General features: G+C 43.9%; 1 protein-coding gene across 1 annotated transcript; it reads left to right on the plus strand.

The window, feature by feature from the left end:
* Positions 1–13,491, plus strand: fam171b (family with sequence similarity 171 member B). Its single transcript, XM_085448371.1, has 8 exons — positions 1–436; positions 1,090–1,323; positions 2,290–2,382; positions 3,530–3,688; positions 5,882–6,052; positions 6,144–6,260; positions 6,350–6,473; positions 7,743–13,491. Exons 1-8 carry the CDS (start codon positions 238–240, stop codon positions 9,061–9,063), a joined length of 2,418 nt encoding a protein of 805 aa, XP_085304497.1. The 5' UTR covers positions 1–237; the 3' UTR covers positions 9,064–13,491.
* Positions 13,492–26,605: the final 13,114 nt, after the last annotated feature.

Consider the following 26,605-nt stretch of genomic DNA (forward strand, 5'->3'; position numbering starts at 1 on the left):
AGAGTGAGACATCGCGGTTTATATAGACGATCTTCGGCCCCACACGCCCAGCCTCAGCACCAGTGCATCTCCTCTCCGCGGGGTGCCTCCTCCTTCTTTCGGCACCAGCATCACAGGAACCCTGACAGACACACAGACGGAGGGAGGGAGGGACGAGGCCTCGGTGATCGCGCTCCCCGCTCCAGAGCTCGATTCCTCGCGGTCCGTTATGTCTTTGAGCCTGCTCCCCCTCTCGCCATGCCCGCCGCTGAACGCCACCCACCGCCGCTGCTCCTCTTCTTGCCGTCGCTGCTGCTGATCTCCTGCCTGGATGGGGTGGCGAGGGCAGCAGCGGCACTGGAGGAGGGCGGCGGCCTCACGGCCGGGGCCGGAGACCCGTCCGGCACCTACACCGCCGCCTCGAGCCGAGCCGCCACCCTCTCGGCTCTATCAGCAGGTAAACATAAACAAAGAGGAAGGGGGTGTTTGCTGGAGGATGGAGGGGGGTGGAGGATGGAGGAGGGGGATGTCATTGTTACTGAAAATGGAAATCAGCTGCAGAGGAAACAGTGGGGCATGACTGATGGTGCAGGTGCGTTAATAAAGGGGGCTTTCTGCAATAAATTAGGAAATCAGGAGCGCACTGATACACTGCTGGACTGAAATCAGACAGTCCAGTGTAATAGGATTAATAGGAGGAATATGGAGGTGTGGAGGATTAGGCTTTTATCTTTTTGGCCTGAGCAGGTGATGTCTTAATGGGAGACAGGGAGGGAGGGGAGTGTGGTAATCCTGTGCTGCTCTGCTGATACAGTAAGTAAAGTCTGTGTTTACATCCTGTCCCTAGTGAACACACAAAGGACAGCTGAGGCTGTGTGTGTGTGTCCGTCAATAACAGCAAACAGTGCATTGTTTATCTGGAAGCTCGTATTTAAAAGTCAGACTGCATCTCTTCTGTGCTGTCGTTCGGTTCCTGGATGTATTTTTCCACCCTCCCCGCAGAAGTGCTCGCCTCATCACTTTTTCATGGCGAGAGAAAGGTTACGGAGCACGCAGGAGGGACACGTGCAACCCAGATCTCCTCTTTTTCCTCTGGCATCTTCTTTGCAGAGCCTCAGTTTGCCCTGAAGGTCCTGGTGAGAGATCTGGTGACCCGCCAGCCCCTGTCGGGGGCTTCGGTGGACGTCTACGTCAACCACACCTTGAGGACTTCTGCCCAGACCGGGGAGATGGGGGAGGTTCTGCTCTGGGTGCCGTACAGCCCGGGCCTCGGTCTGACCCTGCTGAGCAGCATGGGAGGCTACGTGCCCAGCCTGCTCCCCTGGAGCACCAATAAGAGACCAAGTGAGTAACCAGCAGAGGTGGGCAGATCGAAACAATTACTGATATCAGTACTGGATCAATACTTTATTTCTATCCTCAAAGTTCAGTATGTAGCCCACTGAATTTTATTAAATAATTTTAATTTTCAATTACCAAGTAAATACAGGGCAGATATTACCAATACCAATACTGGTATATCGGTACTGGTATTGGTGAGTATTGTTATTGGTCTAAAGTGCTTTAGAGACAGAATTCAGAAAGTGGGCTCACTGCCAACCTAAAAATGACCAAACCAGTAAATAATTTTTTAAAAGGTGACGTAAAAAACCCAAAAACAAGACTGTGGAGCTTACAGTATTGCTAGCACAGTTCCCACACACTCAGACACACACAAACACACTCGCCTCCATTATTCATTGTCATTATAGATTAATGAAGTGTCAGCGACAACACACAACTTGTCTCTGAGGTTTGTCCACGATGAGGCGATTTATGTTCCCAGTCGAGTGTAACTGAGCGTGGCGTCCTGTGCTCGCCTCATCGATCGCTCTTGGAGTCGAGGTGTCTGCCTCAGGCCGGCATGAGACCTATGCTTGTCTCAGCAAAGTGTCTTTGTCCTGCCAGAGCAGGGGGGTGGTGGGGATGTTTTTATTCTGCTGGCCTTAGTGTGGAGAAGGGGCAAGGGAGCAGGTGGTGATTCAAAGGGAAGTGGGGAGCAGGTGTTATGGAGGAGAAAATGCAGGAAGGGTGGGGGGAACAGTTGCATTAGCAGAGACGCCTCCCTTTTGTGGTGCTGAGCCAGACAGCTGAACTCTGCTGTGCTCCAATGTTTGGACGCCCTCTGCTGTTGGATTTGTAGCTCTACAAGCTACCAAACCAACAAACAAACACACCAGCAGATGTTATAGGTCATGAAAACCTGACAGATCGTTGTTGTTCTTCTGTACTTGTGATTGGCTCCTGATCTTTCTCTTTGTTCTCTGGCAGTTTTCTCCTCTGTCACGTTGCTGCTGCTGCCTCACAGTCAGGGGAACATCTGGCTGTATGAAGACTCCGTGCTCATCACCGGGAAGGTACCTGGTGAGTTCCTTCTCACACACACACACACACACACACACACACACACACACACACACACACACACACACATACACACACACTGTGTTTAGGCTTTTAGTATTCAATTTACACTGCTTTAAGTAGGCTTTTGAGTGTGTTTGACAGTGTAAAGTGGACACACTTGGCAGAGACACTGAGACGAAACCAGAGGTGTCTAAACATGTGGCTTCAGAGGCTGGAATCGGTCTGCCCAGAGGTACGATTCAGCCCTCTGGATAGTTTGCAAACACTGCGCTGCTGTTCCTGGTTTGGTGCATCAGCCTTACTGCACAGCAGTAAAAATATATCCAGAGTAAACCGTCCCTCTGATGTACTCATTTCTACTTTTGTCTCCCTTGGTTACTCCCAGTGTCCTGTCTTTTTGTCAGCACCACTGTGTCCAAACCATTAACCATATTCTTAACTTTCCTTTCCATTCTTGCTGCCCTCTGTCACTCGTCTCCAACCGCTCCACCCTGCCTGTACTCTCTTGTTCACCATCTGTTACTTTGGGATGGTTGACTCCAGGTATTTAAACTCTGTGACACATGCCTCCCTCTCTAAAATGAATGTAGTGAAGCTGCTTAAGGCTAACTCCTGCAGGTATCACTGCTGTCAACCTTCAGCAAAGACAAATTCCAGATTTCAGACTGCAGAAAACTAAACAAACTGCTTTTCTGCACACAGGCTGCTCTTAGTTTAGTCAGTTTTTAATGTACTTGTGTTCTGTCACTGTGTACAGCAACCCAGTGGGTAGATGGCAGGGCCCCTCTTCTTTACATTGAAAAGACTTTCATTAGTAAAGTGAACATACTGACTGTAAGATCAACTACCCAGTGAGGGTTCATTTTAGCTAGTTTGCTTCACAGTTAAATCGATAGATTGAAACAGCAGACCAAACTGAGCTGTATGTGGCTACTTTACAAGTGACTTTAGTTCAACTAAAGTCACTTGTAAAGATTATTTGAGTAAAGAGAAGATTCAATTACACCTTTAAAAGGAGGAGCTGTTGTGGAAGTGGTTTGCAAAGCGGCTTGCAGATGTGTAACAAATGTGCAGAAGGCTGAATCGACTTAAAAAGCACATGTGCCCAAATTCCTACTGATAACCTGCCATTTTGTTTTCACAGACAGCTCATCCCAGCCGATGGTGAAGTTCCCAAAGAACATTCTCACGATCCCGGATAAGACCAACATCTCTTCGGTGATGGCGTACCTGACTGTACCACATTCCCACCTGGCGAAGGACTGCACCAACTGCACGCCGGGCTTCATCAGCAACAAATCAGGTAAAGAAAAACATTTCCTGATCAGATTTTTTAAACGTCACAATGACATTTGGTCCAGTTAAAGAGGTACAGAATGAAAGAGATCAATCATGCCTTTGAAAAATGATGTTCCACGTCCCAGAAACCAGTCTGTGGTGCTGAAGGGTCCACACACCCAGCTCACACTCCTTGTCAGTAGTGGGTTAGGGTGGTTCAGGTTTTGATCTACTGCTCCATCTACATCCCAACCTTTACCTCTGGTCATGAAATCTAGGTAAAGAATGAAAAAGTAAGGTCGTGAACAATGTTCCCTCTAATTTTCCATGTGTCTGAGCGAACACACACACTCCCTGAGCGGACACTTGGACCACTGTGAGCAACAGCAGACGACTGTGGTCATGCCAGCATTGAATCCATCCAAGTTACATGGTTTATTAAATTACAGCATTTACATTTATGTTAGACTACTTTTAATTAACTGCTTTAGCCCACTTACAATGAAAATGTAAAACAAAAATGTAGTCATTGACCTGTGTAGGATGTTAACACTATTGGAAGTAAAACTAACTTGAACTCAAATTTTGAAAACACAAATTTCTTCTTTTTTTTATTTTATAAAGCTCTGAGTTGTATTATGAGTATGAGTCTGTGGTCTGGGAGAGAGTCCTGTAACTCTGTCTGCAAAATACAATATATAATGACCAATGTTGCGCAATTAATTATATAGTTACTTCTTCAAAAAAGTAACTGAGTTTTGCAAACAACGAAGTTTTTTGCAGCTATTTTTTAAAAAATGCAGCCAAGGTGTTTTTTTTTTTAAATAAACATTTCAAACTATTTACAGCATAATCAGCTGTTTGGCATCAAATTTGATGCCATACAAATTATTTGTGCCACTCCAAAAATAATTTCTGTCCGCATCAAGGAGAACAACAGCCTGATACCTGCAGGCCTGACAACAGGAGATGTATCACTCCTGTAACACCTGTAACATTCAGCAGTCGCCTCATTGTTCTGACACACAACAAAACTATTGACTACACTACACACTAACGACATAAGATTTGCGCTATGTCGCAAATCTCTCACATCTCAAAACACCGCCGTCACTCCTAAAACTTCCATCCGTTTCTTAACAACTTGCCATATCATTTTTTGATTGGTCGACATGGTACTTTTTTCGACCAATAGGAAAAGGTGGGGTGTTTTTGGTTTTGTTTTTGCTCACAGGCGGAGAGTGCTTCCGTACTTCGAGCGTTTTTTCTTATAGAACGTTTCTTCCCGCAGTAAACATAAACAACGATAGTATTCAGGAAGAAAACAAACATTGCATATATTTTTTTATCATAACTCTGGTTTTACGTGGCCTATCAACACAATTTAAAAACTGGTATAAAGTCAACACTTTTCCCGTCAATTCTTCCGTCAGTCCTGCTCACATCTCCAATGGTTGTACACGTTGTCATTAACGTGGCTTCACTCCACATCAGCCACGCTGCTTCGCTAGCTAAAACACCGGTGTCGGCACATAAGGACGCTGTCGTAGCCTGTCAACGACGTTGATTAGCTGCGTATATACGAATGTGAATCGCATTATTGGCTGGACTATGGGATAAGGTGGCATCGTTCTAATCCCATACTGGAGCAGCCAGTCACGTACTGACTAACACTGCAAAACAGAATTGTTGAAATTTTAATTTCAATTTCAATTAAGGTTAGATTTTTTTTTGTGCACAACGCAGATTTTCTGTGCGCAGAGACCGTGCCAGCAGTGGGCAATTGCACACGTGCGCAGCTTAGAGGGAACATTAGTCGTGAATACAAGGCAAGGCAAGGCAAATTTATTTGTATAGCACAATTCAACAACAAGGTGATTCAAAGTGCAAGGGGCTGAGGTAAGCTTCCTCAGTAGGGTGGTTTGGCTCAGCCTCAGGGATAGGGTGAGGAACTTTAGGTGGTTTGGGTATCTGGTTAGGATGCTTCTTGGGTGCCTGTCTTTGGAGGTTTTCCAGGAACACCCAACTAGAAGGAGATCCTGGGGTAGACCCAGAACCTGCTGGAGAGATTATATATCTCGTCTGGCCTGGGATTGTTTCAGCATTCCCCAGTAGGAACTGGAAAGTGTGGCTTTGGAGATGGATGGATGACTTTTTTATTGAGGTACCCAAACAATATGCTTTACCATTTACATTCCTGGCATGGACTGTTTTGCAGTTTTCAGAAGTATTGATCTGAAAGCCGTGGCAGCCATCAGCGTCCTGCTGTACTCCGGTGGCGAGGAGATACAGGTTCGAGGACCCATCCAGATCAGTCTGCCGCTGGGCCACCACACACACCTCAGGGCCTCTGATACTGTGCCAGCCTGGGCCTTCAACCAGAAGACAGGTAGCAATGCAAATAGCAGCAGAGCAGCTGAATTACAAGAAAAAGACTTAAAAGAAATTTCCTCTCATGCTATTTTCCTTGCTGTTTGAAGGTGGCTGGGAGAATCATGGTCTGGGAATAGTTAAAACGGTTGGAAATGAGCTGGTTTGGACCTACACCGCTTCCCATCTGGGCTACTGGATCGCCGCCCCTCTGCCTTCATCAAGAGGTAGATACCTCATTGACCTTCATTAACACATGTGAATGCTATTTTTGTTTAGACCTGTTTCACACCTTCTTATACATTTATCCTTTTAGATTATCTGGGACATGCAAACTCTTTGGATTTCCTATCTTACCATACCTACCTGTTGGTAGGAATACTGGGTGGAACTCTGGCCATAGTGATCGGATTTCTGTCCCTGCTCTTGTGCCACTGTGGGTAAGAAACCCTTCTAGAAATGTTTTCAATTGACAATATATGCAATGCTGATCAACAAGAGGCAGATTAAAAAGGTGTGATCTAAGAGTGCATCCATAGCTTCAAGATTGCCTTCTAATGCATCTCTAAAGAAATCATCATAGCAGTTTTATTCTTCAGATTTGCCTGCGACTTTGCATACAGAAAATTCCTAACAATCTCAGAAAATGATAAAGCCATACAGAAATAATTACTTCAAGTTATTTCTGCTATGGGTTGTGCTTAGATTTTCACAGGCCTTTAACAGTATCAGTAAATTTCTCTTTGGCCTAACTGGTTACAATGTCACTTTAAATTAGGGCTCAAACAATATGGCTCAATATGGCAGTTTTTAGTAATCAAGGAAACAGTTAACAGTTGTTTGGAACAGATATAAATTTGCTATATAAACTAAAGACAATTTTTGGGCTCCAAAATTTCTAATTAAAACAGAACTTTGTTAGCTTCTGTTCTGACACCTTTCATACAGAGAAGGCTAGGCTAAAGCTGCTAGCTGTAGCCTTAGCTTAGCCTTCCCTATATATCGCTGCAAAAAATTGCTAGATTATTCAAGCATTTTTAGTAAAAATGGTAAACTATGCATGCTTTTTATCAGTAAAGTGGATCAGAAGACTGTGCAGCTGCAGCACTAGGAGAAATGATTGCCATGCTTGTTGCAACTCCACCATATCAGTTATCTTAACTCTGCACCATAGCACTGTATCAGCATGTTAAAGTACAATTATAAAAGACTTAACAAGGTCCAAACTGGGTCATGCAGCAGGACAATGATCTGAAGCACAGCAGCAAATCTGCAACAGAATGGCTGAAAAAGAAAAGAATCAAGTTGCTGCAAGGGCACAGTCAAACTGGGAAAATATACGTGATAAAAGTAGAAGAGTGCAGGTGCACAATTAGCAGAAAGGATTGCAATGCTAGTCTTAAGAGTGACTAAACAAACTGGACCCCTCACCTTCTACCAAGCTCTTAAGACTAGTATGACCTGGATGACTGAAAACCTAAAAAGACAGATTACAATGCTTGTTGCAACTTTAGCAATATCTTCTGCCAGAGTTATGCTAACTCTCAAGAGCTGCTTAACAAGTAAATGTGGTACTCTGTGTTCAGCTTTGATAGGCTGTTAGTAATGAAATAGTGAAACAGTTCCTACTTTAAAGGTTCTTTGAGTGAGTCTGAAAAGCCTGTAGACCAAAGCTTGTCCTGCTTAACTTTTGCTTCTCCCATGTACAGAGGTTCTTATCGAGAGCCCAGGAGGAGGAGAGCACGTTTTTCCAAATTGACGGTTGTAAAGAAAGACCAAACCACCTCCACCCACATGGAAGAGGGCTTGTTGTTCCGATCTGGCGACAACAGCCTCGCCACCTGCAGCATCCAGTGCGAACCGTCATCTACTCCAAGGCACAAAGCCAACTATAACATCTATGTGGAGGATCCAGGGACTCGTGCCACGGCACCGCTTTATGAGAACATCACTCCAGATCGGATGAAGGGTCCTCAGCCGCCACCTCACTACATCAACAGTGAGGAGGTGTCTCGATTAAGGGAGAAGTCGGAGCAGAACCGGGCCAACATCAACTGCGACAACTTCTTTCAGGATAAGCTGGTCCATATCTACAACCAGCCAGTGGCCATTATTCCCGCTCCCGAGCTCTTCAGTGCTCAGGAGCAGCAGCTACCAGGCTGCAAGTCCGCCACCTTCCCCCGCAACGGAAGTGAGTATGATGCTCACTCAGAGCCTGCAAGTAAAGACAGCTACACCCAGACACTACCCAAAGTTCCTCACCACCACTCACAAGGTGGGAGCAGCCCACAGCAGAGTAGCCAAGATGATACCCAGCCTCTGGAGACGCCCCCTCAGGGGCAAGGCCCTAACAGTGTGTGGGGACGCTACAGTAACCTCCTTGAATCCTCCGTCTCTGTGCCTGGGACTCTTAATGAGGCAGCTGGCATGGAGGGCTTCAACACCGGGCACGGCGTGCCCAGTGAGTTGCAGGGGATTTCAGAGCGCACCTTGCTGGAGCTGACACGTGGCAAGTCCTTGTCGTCTCACCCCAGAGCCTGGTTTGTCTCCTTAGACGGGAAGCCAGCAGCGCAGGTCCGCCACTCCATCATTGAGCTCCAGAGCCACCACCGCCCGCCAAGCAGCAACGACACCAGCCTGGACTCAGGGGTGGACATGAACGAGCCACAGCAAAGCATCCGCGAGACGGAGCGTGACCGACCTTCTATCAGGGCTTCTTCCCTGCCGCACCACAGCCGTGGCGGGCGGTACGGCGAAGAGCAGGACCTGAGCAGCAGTGAGAGCGGCACCACTGCTACCTGCACACCAGAGGACCCGTCCCTGAGGAACATTTTAGATGGGAGCAGTGGGGCCATTCCGAATATTCCTGAAGAGCGTGATGGGATGGATACATCCAGCGCTCAGGAGGACAGTGAATCAAGAGGTACACCACCTCCCCGGCGCCTGAGGAAGGTTAGGGAGAAGGGGAAGACGGAAAAGAGGAGCGCCAAGCACATCCGGGAGGGCAGACCTCTGACCAAGAGAAGCTAAAGCTTCTCAGGCTCATTTCCCCACCCATCAGTGCTTCAGTTAAAATCCAAATTAAGTAATTCATATGAGTTTGTGTTCACACAGGCATTGTTGTTGTTGAGTTCTGTGATTGTACAACTTTGCCAAAGAATGCATAAGCTAGCTCAAGAAATGAATCAGCATCTGTGTCACGTTATGTAGCTGTTGTTAAGACGAGTTTGTGCACCGTGTTCTCTCATTCTCCCAAATCTGACGATCACCAGCGAGATTCCTCACAGCAGATGTCCATGTGAACACGATGTCCCACAGTATCCGGTTCTGGCATTATAGAGGGTGCCTTCTTACTGCCTGTAATCGTTAAATAGGGTTACGCAAAGGTGGTGTGTTTCGATATTTAGTATAAAAAAAATCTGGTGAGTTTGCAGGATGGACACAGATACAGGTCAATGTGTAGTGCACTTATCCTCACCATAAATGCCTGCTGTATATTAAATAAGACGAAGAAGCTTTCCCAGTCCGCAGCACTCGCATCTCGCTTTGTATCCTACTGCCTCATTCCACCATAAATGACGCTCTGGGATTTGTTAACTAAACTGAGTGTAAGTAAAAGGAAAACGAGCTTCAGCTTTCCAACTTTTGACTGACTCCAGAACCTTTGGATTGAAATTTTGATGTACATTGTAAAGCAAAGCAAAGCTGCCATTTTGAAGTTCATGTCTGAAGTTTAAGGTTTTTAGCCTACATCTGTTTTTGAATGCATGAAAATGAATGTTTTCACCGTGCGTATGAATATATTTGCATTTTACCGTTAACAGCAATTCATCATAGATTACTTAGAGACTGAATTGTTTTCCCATTTATTTCCATTTACAGTTGTCCACATTTATTTGTATGACAAAACGTGTCAAGACTTGTTTAACGGGATTCGTAAGAGCCCAAAGAATTAGATTAACTATTGGAAACAATCAGTGGTACAGTTGCTACTTTTCTTTGAGGGATACTGTTATAAATATGCTGTTGTCACACAGTGGACAAAGTGGACTTATTGTGCTACCTATTAGGTTTTAATTGATGAGGTCAGTGTATGTCTAAGTAACCTCTGCAAGGAAAAGTGCCGGCTTCAGTCTACTTTAAATACTTGCTTTCAGACAGTTTTTTCTGCTGTTGGCTCTGGATGATGTCAGAGAGTGGGGCTGTCTTTGCCCCACCCACTTGTTGTTCAAATCCTCTGTTTGTTAGTGGAAGCCATTTAGAAGACAAATAGTCTAAGATAGGCTACTCCAGGGCTCAGTATAAGGAATATTAATTATTTTGATCCTTGAATAATGCAAAGCTACTGCAGTAGAGTCCAAGAATAACAACATGGAGATGGTAACAAGCATAGCAAGTCCTCTGTAACTGAAAGAATCTGTTGCTTGACAATAAATTATGATTTGATTTACTTTTTTCTTAATACCTGAACATCTTTTCGGGTACAGCATTACCCTTTGAAACTAATTTCTTGACAGCATTGTGCAATTGGTGCCTTGGAGATCTGCTTTTAGCTGTACCTGCATGCCCAAATCTATTTATATATATATATATATACTCACACAGTAGGCATCAACATAGGTTTATATTTTCTAGAGGGAGGGAAAAAAATCTGGGTTTGAATGAACGCTTCAGTTTATAATAATGGTTCTCCTCTTTTGGTCCAGAGAGCGCTTCTTTGCTACACTGATATAGTGCAGCTCAACAGAAGGCAATGCCATTGTAGCGGTCTGTGAGCTCGTTGGTCCGTTGGTAAACCATTTCAACAACTGTTGGTGGTTTACTGTTAGAATGTGTACAGAGGCTCATTGTTTCCTGATACTGTATCACAGTTATTTCAATCACAAACGTATTTTTCTCTCCGGTTCACTATAAGGCTGACATTTGGTTGGATGGATAGCCATGTATATTAATGTTCCTCTCAGGATGATTTGTAAGAACTTTGCTGACCCTTAAATTTCCACGCTGCATCATCTTAAAGTCAAAGTCATAGACTGTATAAAAGATGGACCTAGCCACCAGAGCATCATCCATTGGCCTGTTAAGTGCTTCAGTGGATGAGTGTTTTCCCCAGCTGGTTTCAAACATCACAGCTGGTTTCAAACACTGTGATGTTTGAAACCAGCTATGATGTGTAAGGTGTGGATTTGACTGAGAAACTGCTTGCTCAGTATTAAGATTTTTAAAACGAGGTTGGAACGACTATGTTCTGAAACTGGCAACTTTGTCTGTAACTTGTCAACTAGGAACTGTGGGCGGTTTTCTGTAAAGGTTTATATGACCCAAAGTCTTTTTGCAGTCAGAGGACTCGCCCCCTGCTGGATATCAGAATGCACCTTTAAGGCGCTCCTGCATTAGCTTGACTTTGTCCATCCTTTAAACAGTCCATGGTCAAATTTTCAACGGTTCAGTTCCTGCAAGACTAATAATAATGTCTGTTGTACTTTGTGTCTAACCAGCAAATATGAGAAATATTAGCTGAAATAAGATGACTAAGGCCTCATTTACACAAGACGTAGAGAGCTGATGGCGACTGCCTGGCACTGGAAGGCTGCTAGGAAAAAAAAAAAATCTCCAACCAAAAGAAAACTACATTAAGCTCTCCCATTATTCACTAAGGGTTTCCACAGTGGGCAGTGCTGCACATTTGATTGGGCAGGATACTCATCCTGATGCAACCCACAAGGTATTTCCTCCTGGTCTTGAACTGGGGGATCTTTTGCTTGTTGTGGGCAGTCGCTGTGGAATCCATTGCTAAGACCAGTGACCCCCTTGTAACTGCCGTTCACTATGGAAAAATGTGTTTTCCCAGATTAGCAAAAGGTTGTTGGAGGTTACTGTTGCTAGGTGAAGCTGGCTGTAACAAAATAGAGGGCCGATTTGGCACAGAGTTTGCACGGAAGTCTCCACCTGGTTTGCAAACACTTCATGTCTTGTCAACTACTCACGAAGCGATAGTAAAACTGTGAAGAATAGAGCACAGACTGCCTTTACAGTAAAAGTGTTGCCTTTTGAAATATGTTGGTTCAGCAGCTTTTACTTTGAACGCAAATGTTCTAGGTGGTGCTACACTTGTTCATGTTTCATTACCACTCATTGGTTGACTGGTGAGTGTTTGCAGACAAATTCCATGCAAACTGTGGACGACCGCAGTAATCTGCTAGCGACCAAAGCAATTGCAACAAGGTTTTTGAGGCAGTACCCTGTTTTGCAAACTATTTTACACAACGACAGCCAGCAACCACTCACCAACCAGTCAGGGAATACACATTTTATAAGGGGCGTGCTGACTGGTCTGCGGCCCTACAAGGCATATACATATACTCGCTTAGCATGTTAAGCTTAACTATTGTGACCATATTAGCATGCTAGCATTGAGCTCAGAGGACAACTGGTAGCATAAATCTGAGTACTTACGCTCTTAATATTTATACAAAGAAGTATTTTAGTGAAATATTGAACAAAAAGGCCAACCATACTCTTTCATGCCTTTCCTACCTGGCAGGACAAGGCAGGTTTATCCATGTTTCCAAGAAATCTTCAGTGGGTAAATATGGGTACCCACTGAAGGTCGGGTAAAAACCCACTAAAAGTGGGTAAAAATATCCACAATAAAACATTTAAAACTGTTGAACCATGATACAGTGTGAAAAACAATGGTTCAAATAGCAATATTTTCAAGTAAATTCACTTTTTAAAGAGAACAGTGCAGCAAAGCTTTTACCATAATTAGTCTTCCATCATTTTACGACTCTTTGGATTTCATTCTGTACATTCACGTGTGCTCTTTTGTATGTATATAGTAAAGATTTTATGTACGATGTGACAGTGATTTAAATCATTTGTGCTGTTTTTTTCTACCATCCAGAAGTGGAGATATGCACCGATTGAATGAAACAGATTTTGAGTGTTTTCCCCCCACAGGATTGTACAAAAAGCCTGAGCTTTGTAATTTTAAATGTAGCAACAAACTGAGCACTTGATCATTCAGTACGCTTACAGCTGAAAATATTTTTCTCCTGCTTGTCATCAGCTTTAAAAAACACGGTACACCCCAGCCTCAGCGGCCACTCGAGGAGTCGTATGTCAACACGTTGTGCTGGTACTTCTTGACAAGCGCAACAACTCCAATCACTGCCACTTCCTGTTTTTGAACGTGATTTGTATTGATTTCCATGTATAGTGTTCCCCTTGTGTATCTCACTATCGAATCGTCTGATTCTTCCCCAATGGACACCTCTTGTGTTTTTACCTCTGTAATGATGGTAGTGCTGTTAGTCTTGCCTTTTTTGTGCACCAAATTAATAAACTTAGTTGATACCAGTGAGAATTTATGGCTTTTTAATTAATGCTGTGTTGTAAAATACAGAAAAAATACAACTTTGCAAGCAAAAATAAATCTCATACTTGCAGATTCAAGTCTTTTTTTTTCTTTTTCTTTTTTTTACTTGATTTTGATTAAGGATTCATCTCCTGATGTTTAAAGAAACTGAAGTGCCTGATAGCACCTCGAAGTGAAGTCTGACTTTGCGGAGGTCTTCCTGTCACTGGTTCTAAAAGTCAGGGGGTTGTAAACAACATATCCATCCAAGGGGCAGGAGTTGGACTACCAAAGGATCGGGTCCACACAGTCCACGTGGAGCTGAAATGTGTGTGCGCATGTGAAGTTGACTAAGGTGAAAATTTAGAATATGAAATAACAGTTTGGTTAATGTTCGATTTTAATATGTAAAACTTTACACAGAAAAGTTTCACCTGAAAGGCCGTGTGATGCTAATTTTTAATGATTTCTTTCAACTGTTCTTTTTCTACGGTGGAATGATTGTACAGCTTAAATCTTTAATGTAACTCATCATTGCTCTTTGCAGCATTAAAGTGATTGTTTGACAGCACTCATTGAATTGACCAATACTCAGAACAATGGGAAAGTTCAAGGAACTCCAAGTGACGATCCAAGAAAGAGAATTGTTGATTTACCCAAGTTGGGAATATTTTTTGGAGCCAACTGCAGATTCCAAGATCATCCATTTAACTCACTGTATGCAAGTACAGCTGTTATTAAGATCTATCACCATGTTTTAAAGGTCTGGAAGAAGACCCAAACTGTAAAGTATCATGACTGGTAAAGGTGAGGCTTTCAAACCTGAGAACACTGTACCAGCTGTCAAGCATGGTGGTGGTAGAATCGGAGGCCGTTTTGCTGCCAGTGGTAATGATACATTATACAAAATGGTTGGAATAATGAAGGGGGAGGACTCCAAATTCTTCACTTCAAATTAGCAGCTAGATGGTTGAAACTTGGACACAGTTGGGTGTTCCAACATGACAATGATCCCAAAAACATAAAAACTGGTTACAGAACAGATAAAGCAGGCTAACACTGAGCTTCTAGAATGGCCTTCCCAAAGCTCCGACCTCAACCCTGTTGAAAATGTTTGAACTGAGCTTAAAAGCCTAGATTGTGCCAAGAAACCACCCAATTTAAATGAATTCTTCCTATTCTGCCAAGAAGAGCTGTTAGATCTGAGCCAGGATTATTCCAGAAGCTTGTTGGTGGCTACCAAAAGTGTCTGGTTGAGGTCCAACATGCTAAGAGACATTAAGCCACAAATTAATGGGAGTGTATATGTATAAAATTAAAGTTGTGCACACAGTTCTTGTTTTTTAAAGCTTTTATAGATAGAATTATATAACATACATTAACTTTTTCCACCACTAAAAAAAGAACAGTTCAAAGAAATCATTAAAAGCCCCCAAATACCATGAGATTCATGCCCATGGGTGAGTAAACGTTTCAAAGGTTTTTACAATCTTTGACCGACCAAAAGTCTGAAAGTAACTCACATTCATGTTCTCTGGGTAGTCTGACTTTCCACAGTAAAACCCTGAAATGATAAAGATTAAAAAGGTTGATTTAAGAGTCATGCTCATTTAGCCTTCCCACCCTGGAGTTTCCTGTTAGCAGCACAAAATTCTCATATGAGTACAGAAGCTCTTTACAATTAATGATTTATTTCTATGTGACAAGTCAGGACTGATGGTTGTGCTGGCATTCAGGGTTAGGCTTGGCAGCATGAGTACAAGTATGACGTTTGGGACACTGTCATCTACACCTTCTAGAAATACGTTAGGATTAACACAGCTAAATGACAGGAATGTCTAAGATGTTAACACCCCCTGTGCTACAAAGACGCCATCTTTTAACCCCCATGTGGCAATTTCAAAAAAAGTCTTATGTTTATTATAACTGCAGAACTACAGAGAGATAAATCTTTGGAGAACCACGAGCTGAATTTCATTTGAATAGATCAACTTATTTGGTATATGTTGTCATTCATGGCACAGTTTAAGAAGAAATGGCAAATTTGTGGGGAAACAACGAGAAAATTATGAACTAAAAAAAATTTACACTCATAGGAAAAAAGGCTTTTAGAAAATTTTATGGGGGAAAATGACATTAAAAAAACAAAACAAAACCCGTTAAATTGGTTAAAAAGAAAATGTTGGTTAGCAAGTTAAAATTTGTTAATTTATGAGAATGATAAATTTACAAAAATGGAAAATGACAAACTTATGAATAACATGCAAATTTATGAGTAAAAATGATACATTAAAAAAAAGTAAATTATGAGGACAAAATAATACATTTACAAAAAAATTGTTTTTACAAATTTACAAGACAAGAAATTGTAATTTGGAAATTTGTGAGAAACAAAGTGTAAGTTGGAGGAAAAACTGATCTACTTACAAGGAGAAAATATGAATTTATGAGAAAGACAAACATGCTCATAGTTTTTAAAATGAATTTGATACTTTAATTTAAAAACTTGTTTGTTTCCTCAGGATTGGTCCTCCAGCCATTCATTTTATTCTTTTTCACCATCACCTTCCACATACACCTTAATTCTTCGATTGTTACCACTTGTGTGTTTGAAATAAAGTAAAATTCACGTGTATACAGCCTGTTTTTATTTCCCAGGTTAAAGCACAGCTGACGTGACGTCCGTCTCTACGTTCGTTACTCGGTTAGTGCTACTATCACAAACAGCCTCTCTGGAGCCAAACTGCTGGATTAAACAACCCGCGACCTTTTGTATACCCGTTTTTGTCGGTAAAACTCTAAGTAGCAGCCGCAGCCGCTTCACAATCCATGCTAGGTAATGACACGGTTGTCATGGAAACAAGACTCCTGCTGGGCTCCTCCGCTGGAAGGTCCCACCGCTGACCGCTTACCAGGGTTCCAGAGAAACACCTTGAAAGCCCTTAATAAAGTCTGGAAAACTGTTGCGCAAGAGCACTTCAGAAACATATTTTAAAAACTATTAACAGTCTGGCTGCTTGGAAGCAAAGTATGAAGAAGTCAGGACTGAGCTGTTCGCCTGGCTTTACAGCGCAGTGACTCCCCCGTGTGGCCAGATGGGTCATTGCAGATAAACGGCAGCCTGGGTGGAAAACACAAGCAGTCATAAAATCAGGGGCTGATCTAGAGAAATTTTCTTAGGGTGGCACGAGGGTGGCGTGGAAATCAAATGGGGTGGCCAAATCAAAGCCTTTAAAACACACACACACACACACACACACACACACACACACGTTACATATGGTTAAAATGATTCAAAGGAAGTATGTATACGTGTTTAATATAAATGTAGCCTATAATTTAATTATTTTCTGTAGCAAACACAAGTAAACATTTCAGTTACATAAAGTTTGTGAATTTTTGGTTTTTATACACTGTATAGCCTGTATAATAAATAAATATGTAGCCCAATAAGTATAAAATCCAGAAAGCTACACAACATGGGGCAGTTCATTTACAAACACATGTCTAAGTAAAGTGTCAAACTTTTTTTCTTAGAAAAAATCTAATTGATGCATGCTTAAATTTACACAAAATGTAACAAATCTACACTGCCATGAACAAAAATTTAAACCTAATTTTTCATGACTTGTTGCGTTAACCCTCTGATGTCCAAAATGTAATTCGCCATTTTTGACTACTTTTGATTTGACATTTGCATTTCACCTTCAAATTGTTCTTTTGTTTGTGTTTGGTTTTTTCCTTGCTTGTATCATTCTTTTCACCTCAGCCTCACGTCTGAATTTACAGTTATTTTTTCATTGACATATAGTATTAACACAACTGATCTGAAATCACACAAAAAACAAAAATCCTAGTAGTACTTATATTTTTTTTTACTGTAAAAACCACAGACATGTTTAGTAAATTATTTTCACAACTTGAAATGCAAATATAAGTTGTAAATTTTGAACATTTCTGCACAACTTTTCTAAACAATAAAGTTATATACAACTATTTATCTAAAAATGTAGCCACTCCTTCTGGAACAAGAAATAATGCTTCTGTGCTGTGGGCTGAACCATTTGTTAATGGGGGAGGGGGGGTATCACTATGTAATATATTCAGTTTTAGAATTTACATTCAGTGTTAACTGTTGCTAGGCCCAATGTTATCTTGTTTTAATAAACAACACTGTCATATGCAAAACTAGGGTGGCACAAGATCATTTTAGGGTGGCACATGCCACCCCATGCCACCCTTCTAGATCCACCTGTGACAGATATTGCTGATTTATTATGTTAAAAGCAGAGCTGGATAAGAATTTAAGCATTACCTTGTGATGGGAAGATGTTTTGCAAAAACTAAAAAGTATTTAGTTTTTGAAATAAATATGCAAATAAGTTGGGTTTTTTGTCTGTTTTATTAAAAAAAAAAGGATAAATCTAAATTTAAGCCCAGACTTTGACTCTGCCACTCCAAAACCATAATTTTGTGGTTTTGAATCATTCTGAGGTGGACTTTTCAGATCATTGTCCTGCTGTATAACCAGTGTTATTAAGTAACGTGTTACAGTAACTACGTTATTATTGTGGTAACGAGCACGGTAACTAGTTATTATGCCAAAACCAGGAACGCGTTACTCGTTACTGGGATTTAGATAGGCTCGTTATTCGTTACTTCGTGTGGTGGCTATCGCGGAGCTTCCACAGATTCAATAACATTAGCAAATGGTGGAGGCCAGCAGGTGGACGAAGGAAAAGGGAGGCAAGAGGAGAGACCCGAGGCGGCCGGCGGTCCAAGTGTCAGGTGAACTGAACTTCAGGTAAGAAGTTATGAACCAAGTTTAGGTGGAGTTTATTTTCGTTATGCTGACTTTTTCGAACTGGGTACTAGCATGACGGAGTTTCTATACAGCTGGGTGGTGCTATGTTACTGATGTTGAACTTTATTTTGTTCATAAGGTTAATTATTAGAGTTGCCAGCCGTCCTGTAAAAAACAGAATCGTCTCGTTTTCAGAGAAAATATTTCGCGTTTCGTATTGAGGTGAAGAGGAACGCAGTTTGTCCCGGACTTCAGCTACAATGAAAAAGACACAAAGCTGGAGTTATTCTGTGTTTACGCTGCACAGCTGCCTCTTCTTCTCTCTTTCTCTCCTGTTTCTACTTCAATCATGAAACTGATCAATGATCAGCTGATCAGCTTTTCTCTCTCGTTTGTTTATCGCTCACTTTGCGCCAGAAAGAAGAAACCAGTGGATGTAGCGTTAAACAACAGCAGCACGTTTAAGCTTGATCAGCTGTTGTTAGAATTTATTTAATATTAATTTCTAGTATCAGCTGATGTTTGCTGGAGCCACAGCTGTTAACCTGCTGGTCATGATATCAGTTTGGTTATCTGGTGAGAGCAAGGCTGGACTGGGTCAAAAAAAAAAATCGGCCCGGGCATTTTAACTAGACCGGCCCACCAGGATAAAGATTGAAAATGTGACGTCATTCAGGGGTAAAAACCGCAAAGGATTCTGGGAACTTGTGGCAAGAGGTACTAGCGCACGCAGGCTTTCAATTGAACTCAGTTACACAGCGATAAAAAGAAACCCAAAAAATGTCAAGAAGCTGTTGTATTATTAACTGCAATAGGCGGTCGCATGACAGCCACAGGAAGCCGACGGGTAAAGAGATCGTTTTTTTTTTTTTTGTTTTTTTTATCGGATTACGTCGTTGAAGAGAAATTTTTTAAGCCATGTTTCCGAAGTAAGAGCCGACGGATGGTCTGGATATACCAAATATAACGTCTCAGAACACTCCAGCTCACATGTTAGTCTGCTCCAAGCATTCCCACAAAGGTCAGAGTTTTGTAGTAGTTAATGCGTCATTTTTCTTAACATAATTGGTGATATAGGTTACAAGCAAGTCTGGCGCTGAACAGAAATTGTCGCGCTATGCTCCTTTGTTTATTGTGTTTATTGTGCATAAATAGTGAATTGTGCTGACACAATATTGCGTTTCGCTTCTGTTATTATGGTACATTGACAAAAACATATACTTTTATTCACAGGATAAAACAGGTTTTTTGTATCACTAATTGCCCAATGCGATTACAGCATACAATATTGTCACTGCTACATTTCTGTGATGCTACCAGAAATTATTTCCACTAATTAATTACCGTTGAGCTCAAAGGTTATATTAATAAACGGTTAACGAATGTGTATTTATGACGACGATTTGTGAGACTGGTAAACTTATGATATGTACGATGGTCTTTCGTTCTACACGGTGCGTTTCAAGGTCCTGTACCCATCCGTCGGTAAACTGTACCTGGGCTTGTTGCAGTGACCTGAAGTTACTGAACTTCATGAGTGTATGCACTCACTCCAAGAACCGTATGATTATAAATCTGAGCGTGGTGAAAGTTGGGCAGCACGCTAACGTCTTTTGTCCACTCTGTGTGCTCGTAAGGGTCTGACCCCTTTCACACCTTTGAGTTTTTTTCTCGTATCTTTTCTTTGTCTTTTCGTCGAGTCTGTCTTTGTCCTTGTTCTCCTTTTCTTTTGTACATTCCTTTTTTGTGCGGCAAAGAAAAAACAAGAAGGTATTGGAACCGGAGAATGAACGTTTTGCGGTGCTGCAAATGCTTGCATTTGATGCGGTACTTGGATTATTTTGCCACTAGTTCCCGGCATGCAATGCGCGAAAATCACGTGATTGCTAAACTAGGGGGCGGGTGCATCCGGCCTCCTCGGCTGTAATTGGTCCAGCCCAGAGTCGATCATGACCAATTGGCCAATCCAACACCTTTCATTATACCCTTCCAAAAAAAAAAAAAAAAAAAAAAAAAAAAAAAAAAATCACCAGCGGCCCACCGGGCAAATTCCCGGTATGCCCGATGGCCAGTCCAGCTATGGGTGAGAGGGAAACATGAAGATGTAACCAGGAGATGTCCTTACTGGATCATCAGAGCTGTGATGGAGAAACAGGTTTACCTTTTAGGTGACATGAATGAGTTGAAGGGAAGTTATGAACTGTTTCTGAGAGACAAATAACACCAGGATCCTTTTTTAGGTAGCTGACAGCTGGTAACTGTGCAGGGGCGGGTCTAGCAAAGTGTTGCCAGGGGGGGCCAGGTAGGGCATTAACAGGGAAAGGGGGGCACGAAGAAATACTTTTCTTTCTTATTCTCATTTAAAATATCTAGCTTTAAAAAATAATTATCTGAGTCTTACAACAAACGATTGATAGATTGAAGCATATATACCATCAGAACAGTGTACATCATTGTCACAACAATGTTTGTTTTCATTCAAAGGCTTTATGATTTTTCCTATAATGGTGGGCCGGTCTCTAGTCAAAATGCCCGGGCCGATTTTTTGTCCCAGTCCAGCCCTGTATGCAGCTCATCTGCAGCCTGGTGTTACCTACATCTTCCTATTCAGAAGGCAGAATTTCTGAGTTCTGAGTACAATCGAAAGCACCACGACTGCAGTTTGTGTTGGATGTAAAAAGCGCACATGACGCTGTGACGTAGGCTAGAATCATGGCAGCAGTCAATGACGGTCCAGGCGTGGGATTTCTCTAGTGTAAATATGCACAGTGCACTTGTGGCAAGTAAGCAAGCTAGAAGACTGCAATCTTGCTGGGTATCCAGTTATGGAAGCAACACATTAACAAGATAATTCTGAGTAAAACCAAAGTTACTTTCCCTAGTAACTAGTTACTTTGAAAGTAACGAGTAACTTGAAGTAACTGAGTTAGTTACATTACTAGCTACTTAAAAGTTACTAATTTAAAGTAACTTACCCAACACTGTGTATAACCCAAGTGCTCTTGAGCTTCAGAGCATAAACTGATGGTCAGACATCCTCCTTCAGAGCAGAATTCAAGGTTCCATCAGTTACAGCAAGTCGTCCTGAAGCAGCAAAGCAGCCCCATCACACTACCACCACCATGTTTGACTGTTGCTGTGATGTTCTTTTTATGAAATGCTGTTAGTTTGATGTCAGATGTAACGGGACTTAAACCTTCCAGAAAGTTCAGTTTTTGTCTCGTCAGTCCACAGAATATTTTCTTGGGGATCATCAAGATGTTTTTAGTAAATGTGAGACTGAGACAAGCTTTTGCGATCTTTTTGGTCAGCAGTGGTTTTCTCCTTGAACTCTTGCATGGAGGCCATTTTTGCCCAGTCTCTGTCTCACTGTTGAAACATGAACTCTGACCTTAGCTGAGACTAGTGAGGCCTGCAGTTCTTTAGCTGTTGTTCTGAGTTCTTTTGTGACCTCCTGGATGAGTCGTCGATGCATCCTTGGAGTAATTTTGGTGGGCTGGTCACTCCTGGGAAGCTTCAGCTGTCACGGTCCGGGGCAGCGGCCGTGTGGAGAGTGGAAGGAGGACTCAAAGCGCAGCACTTATTCAGGTGTGAGGGTGATTTATTGATGATAACAAACATAAAGAGGAGATGGCAAAACAGAACTACGGATGAACTAAACTGGGTGAAACTACACAAAGGAGTGGCAAACCTGAACACGAAGGGAGAACAGCAGGGAGAGCACGCAGAGGATTTCACAGGGTAGATGCAGAGTACGCAGGGTAACACAGAGGATGAACACAGGTAGGAACACAGACGACGCGACGAGGAGCAGAGGAAATCACACGCTATAAATACACAAAGAGACACTGGGAAATCACACACAGATGGGGGAAACAGCTGGACCTGATTAACCTGACGAGACAGGGGAACACTAACACCAGGGACCAACAGAGGGAGCACAACCCAGAACCCAGTGTCTAAAATCCCAAACACAAACCATCCCAAAACAGCCATGAATAATAATGAAAGTAATAACAATAAGTACATAAACATAAAGTCACTGAGTCATGGTCGCAGGACCATGACAGTACCCCCCCCTCAAGGGCTGGCCCCCGACAGCCATAGAAACACACCACCAGATCCGGGCGGGCGGCAGGGGGCCCAGGACGGAGGGACCGGACCACGACCACGGACGGAGGCCCCAGAGTCCCAAAACAAAGATGAACACAAAACCCACAGGGGAGCAGAGTCCAAAGCACAGTTCAGGAGGCCGTCCACGAAGAAGGCAACGGCGGCGCGTAAAGAGTTCAGGAGGCCGGCCGTGCGGAAGGCAGCGGCGGCCACACAGGCGATGGCGCTCGGCCAGTAGCCTAGCCAGCGGTCCAGAAAACAGCCGTTTAGCTCCAGACCCAAACGAGGCTGGGCCAGGCAAGGCTGAGGGCACGGAAGCCGGGACCGCAGCAGGCGGAGATGATGATGCAGACACAAAGGCTGGGCCAGGCGATGAAGAAGCTGCAGCTGAAGCTGGGCCAGGCGATGAAGAAGCTGCAGCTGAAGCTGGGCCAGGCGATGAAGAAGCTGCAGCTGAAGCTGGGCCAGGCGATGAAGAAGCTGCAGCTGAAGCTGGGCCAGGCGATGAAGAAGCTGCAGCTGAAGCTGGGCCAGGCGAAGCTGACGCTGTAGCTGAAGCTGGGCCAGGTGAGGATGAAGCTGGACCAGAATCAGGCGAGGATGAAGCCGGGCCAGGCGTGGATGAAGCCGGGCCAGGCGTGGATGAAGCCGGGCCAGGCGTGGATGAAGCCGTAGCTGAAGCTGGGCTAGGCGAAGCAGACGCTGAAGCTGGGCCAGGTGAGGATGAAGCTGGACCAGAACCAGGCGAGGCTGAAGCTTCAGGCTGAGGCGTGGCAGTAGCAGGTGGTAGCGCTGCAGGTGATGATACTGCAGGAGGCGGCGCTGCAGCCACAGGTGGAGAAGCAGCCACAGGTGGCCGGACGGGCTCCTCGGGCCCCCCAGCAGGCGAAGCGGGAGACTGGACGGGCTCCTCGGGCCCCCCAGCGAAAACAGCCGCAGAACCAGTGGGCACCGGGGCCCCCGGCACACATGAAACAAAGCCAGTAGGCACGTGGGCCTCTGGCACATGTGAAACAAAACCAGTAGGCACGTGGGCCTCTGGCACACATACGGAGGGCTGCAGCTGCGCAGAGCACTGACCCTGCTCAGGCAGTGACAGCCCGGTGCAGTTCACAGCTGGCATCTTGGCCACCAGGGGTCCAGAGTAAGCTGAGGGCAGCAACCCCGCCTCTGGGGAAGCCCCGGAGTGAGTAACAGTCACTAATGTTGCCAGCTGTTGAGGAACAGGTCCGTAATGTAACAGTTTGTCTCTCTGCTCAGAAACGGCGGTGGAAAAACAGTGTGAAAATTGTGGCTTAAGGGAGGCTAATGGTTGAGCTACAGACTGGGAAGCTTGTGGCTGGACACAGAACTGAGCCGGAGAATGGTGATAGAGTCCTGGCTCAGAAGGAGCGGCAGAGAAACAGTCTCTCGGTTTCACAGAGGGTCTGTACACGCCCACTTGCGAAGGGTCCGTTACCACGAAGGTGGGTAAGCGATCCGAACAGTCTCCCATCCCGCTCTGGATAGCCCCAGAAAACAGAGTCTCGGAATCTGGGGAAGCCAGAACATGTCGCTCGCTCACCGCCTCGGACTGCTCGGAAGTAAAAGCAGACGGGGGGTGAAGACCGAGGTCCAGAAGGAGGAACTCCCGCTCCCACGAACAAAGCGAGCCCAGAAGCCATGGGAGACCGGTCACCAGACGCTGTAGCCGCCTCTCTACAGCGCGCTGGGACGTGCCACCCGGGCTTTCCAGCCACAGGTCGATCAGCTCCTGTGTGGCATCGATGAGATTTTCCCGTATGTGACCAAGTGGTCGGCGGGGTTATGCACAAAATAAATAAACTTGACAACGCCACCTAGGGGAATTACACCCCCAGGAAATATATTTAAGAAAAATAAATAAAAGGAATAAAAGAAGACCGCACAGATTCAAGGATGCACACTGAGGCAGGTTGGCTTCCAATATTAAAACAGTTTTATTTATAGAAATAAAATATTATAAATAATATTTATAATATTTTATAAATAAAATATTAAAAGTCAAGATGTAGCGTCATTATTGACAGTGTCCTACAGTAAAAATAAACAATCGTGGAACTTGGACTTACCAGCAGCCGTGGAACCAAAAGAAAATCACACCAAAAGAATCACTGCAGACCACCCAGTGCTGTACAAAAGAAAGTGTGAAAACGACCCACCACCTGAGGTCCCAGGGCCACTGGCTCGTCCTCCTTCACTGAAATAAAACACAGAAAAGTATGTTAAAAGAATAAAAGGACACTGAGCGTCAGGCTCGCTACAAATCATAAAAAGACTAAAACACACTTTAATAACTTTAATAAAAGAAATCACACACACACACACACACACGGGAAAGGCTTATTCCCCACGGGTCAAACTACCACTCGTGCTGGTAATAATTATTCTCAGGCGTAGGCCGGTCTGGCTCCCCACCGGCTGAGACCGGCCACCCAGGCGATTTAGAGTCCCAGCACGACACTCGGGCAGAGAATCACTTCAGCCCGATCATAGAAGTGTGGGTACGAGCAACAGTCCAGGGTAAAATAGAACACCAGGCGAACCCAAAAAAAGGTAAGCCTACTTAATAAAAACAAGATAAGACAAAACGAGACAAGACAGCAGACTCCACCAAGGAGGAGTTCACAACAGCAACTGAGAAGGCAGTCCACTCTTCCAATTTAGGTTGGACAATTTACCATGGAGAGGTGAGTACAGCAGTGAACCCTGAAACAGATAAGTGTAACCTTAAACTCTTATAGCTATGAATGCTAATAAAAGTAGTTCTAACAGCTTACCCCAGGACCGGAGGCACTATACTCTCATTGGTGGAGATACCACGAACACCTCTCTCCGCAATGGCAGAATTAAACAGACTGCTGCGCTACAACAGGCCGGAAAAGGATATTAACACCAATTCCAGTATTCGGAGGGAATCCAAGGTTAAGCGAGAGCATACCTGTAGCTGTCGTATAATCGGCTCTTGCTGATCAGTCCGTCGCAGTACGCCAGCATTTACTGCTGTATCGTACCAGAAGCTCGGGAGGAATTAATCCAACGAGACATCGGCTTAGCTTTATACAGGCTAGCGCCACCCTGCAATCAATGTGCAGGTGGGTTCCCAATTAACCCGATCACCTGATACAAGGAGCGAGTGCAGTGGAAAGAGAGCGAGGGTGGTAGAGCGAGCGAGAGAGAGAGAGAATGAGAGAAGAAAAACAACGGAAGGCGAGTAGCCCATCTGGCTACACGTAGTTCCCTGGATGGATTAAGCGCTGCTGGGTCCATGTTGTGGTCGCGTCGTACTGTCACGGTCCGGGGCAGCGGCCGTGTGGAGAGTGGAAGGAGGACTCAAAGCGCAGCACTTATTCAGGTGTGAGGGTGATTTATTGATAATAACAAACATAAAGAGGAGATGGCAAAACAGAACTACGGATGAACTAAACTGGGTGAAACTACACAAAGGAGTGGCAAACCTGAACACGAAGGGAGAACAGCAGGGAGAGCACGCAGAGGATTTCACAGGGTAGATGCAGAGTACGCAGGGTAACACAGAGGATGAACACAGGTAGGAACACAGACGACGCGACGAGGAGCAGAGGAAATCACACGCTATAAATACACAAAGAGACACTGGGAAATCACACACAGATGGGGGAAACAGCTGGACCTGATTAACCTGACGAGACAGGGGAACACTAACACCAGGGACCAACAGAGGGAGCACAACCCAGAACCCAGTGTCTAAAATCCCAAACACAAACCATCCCAAAACAGCCATGAATAATAATGAAAGTAATAACAATAAGTACATAAACATAAAGTCACTGAGTCATGGTCGCAGGACCATGACATCAGCACTGTCCCAAGTTTTCTTTATGTGTGTATGCCTCTCACTGTGGTTCACTGGAGTCAGAAATGGCTTTGTGACCTTTCCTAAACTGACAGATGTCACTGGCTTTGTTTCTCAGCCGTTTCTTTGCATCATGGCCTGATGTGTTGTTGTTTGCGATCTTTTAGCCTGTTTCACTTTGTCAGACTGGTTCCGTTTAACAGATTTATTGATTCAGCAGGTCTGGCAGTAATCTGAGTATGGCTCATGAAACTGAACTGAAAGCTTTCCAAAATGTGGTTAGTCACATTATTAATCAAGGGGGTGTTACTTTGTCCCCCCCCAATCTTCGGTGTATTGGGAAATTAACAAGTGCAAATATAGGTTTATTAAAACTAAGTCTGTTTGTATTTGTATTTGTTTGCATTTGTATTCATTTGGAAAGAAGTCAAACACAGTTGCA

The sequence above is a fragment of the Copadichromis virginalis genome, linkage group LG23 (assembly GCF_057382275.1).
Source record: "Copadichromis virginalis isolate Kocher_CV1m ecotype Utaka linkage group LG23, C_Virginalis_male_GT1.1, whole genome shotgun sequence".
Lineage (NCBI taxonomy): Eukaryota > Metazoa > Chordata > Actinopteri > Cichliformes > Cichlidae > Copadichromis > Copadichromis virginalis.

Coding starts and splice junctions, on each gene's coding strand:
- fam171b (XM_085448371.1), top strand. CDS start 238: ATGCCCGCCGCTGAACGCCACCCACCGCCGCTGCTCCTCTTCTTGCCG. Junction 437..1,089: donor CCTCTCGGCTCTATCAGCAG/GTAAACATAAAC, acceptor TCTTCTTTGCAG/AGCCTCAGTTTGCCCTGAAG. Junction 2,383..3,529: donor CATCACCGGGAAGGTACCTG/GTGAGTTCCTTC, acceptor TTGTTTTCACAG/ACAGCTCATCCCAGCCGATG.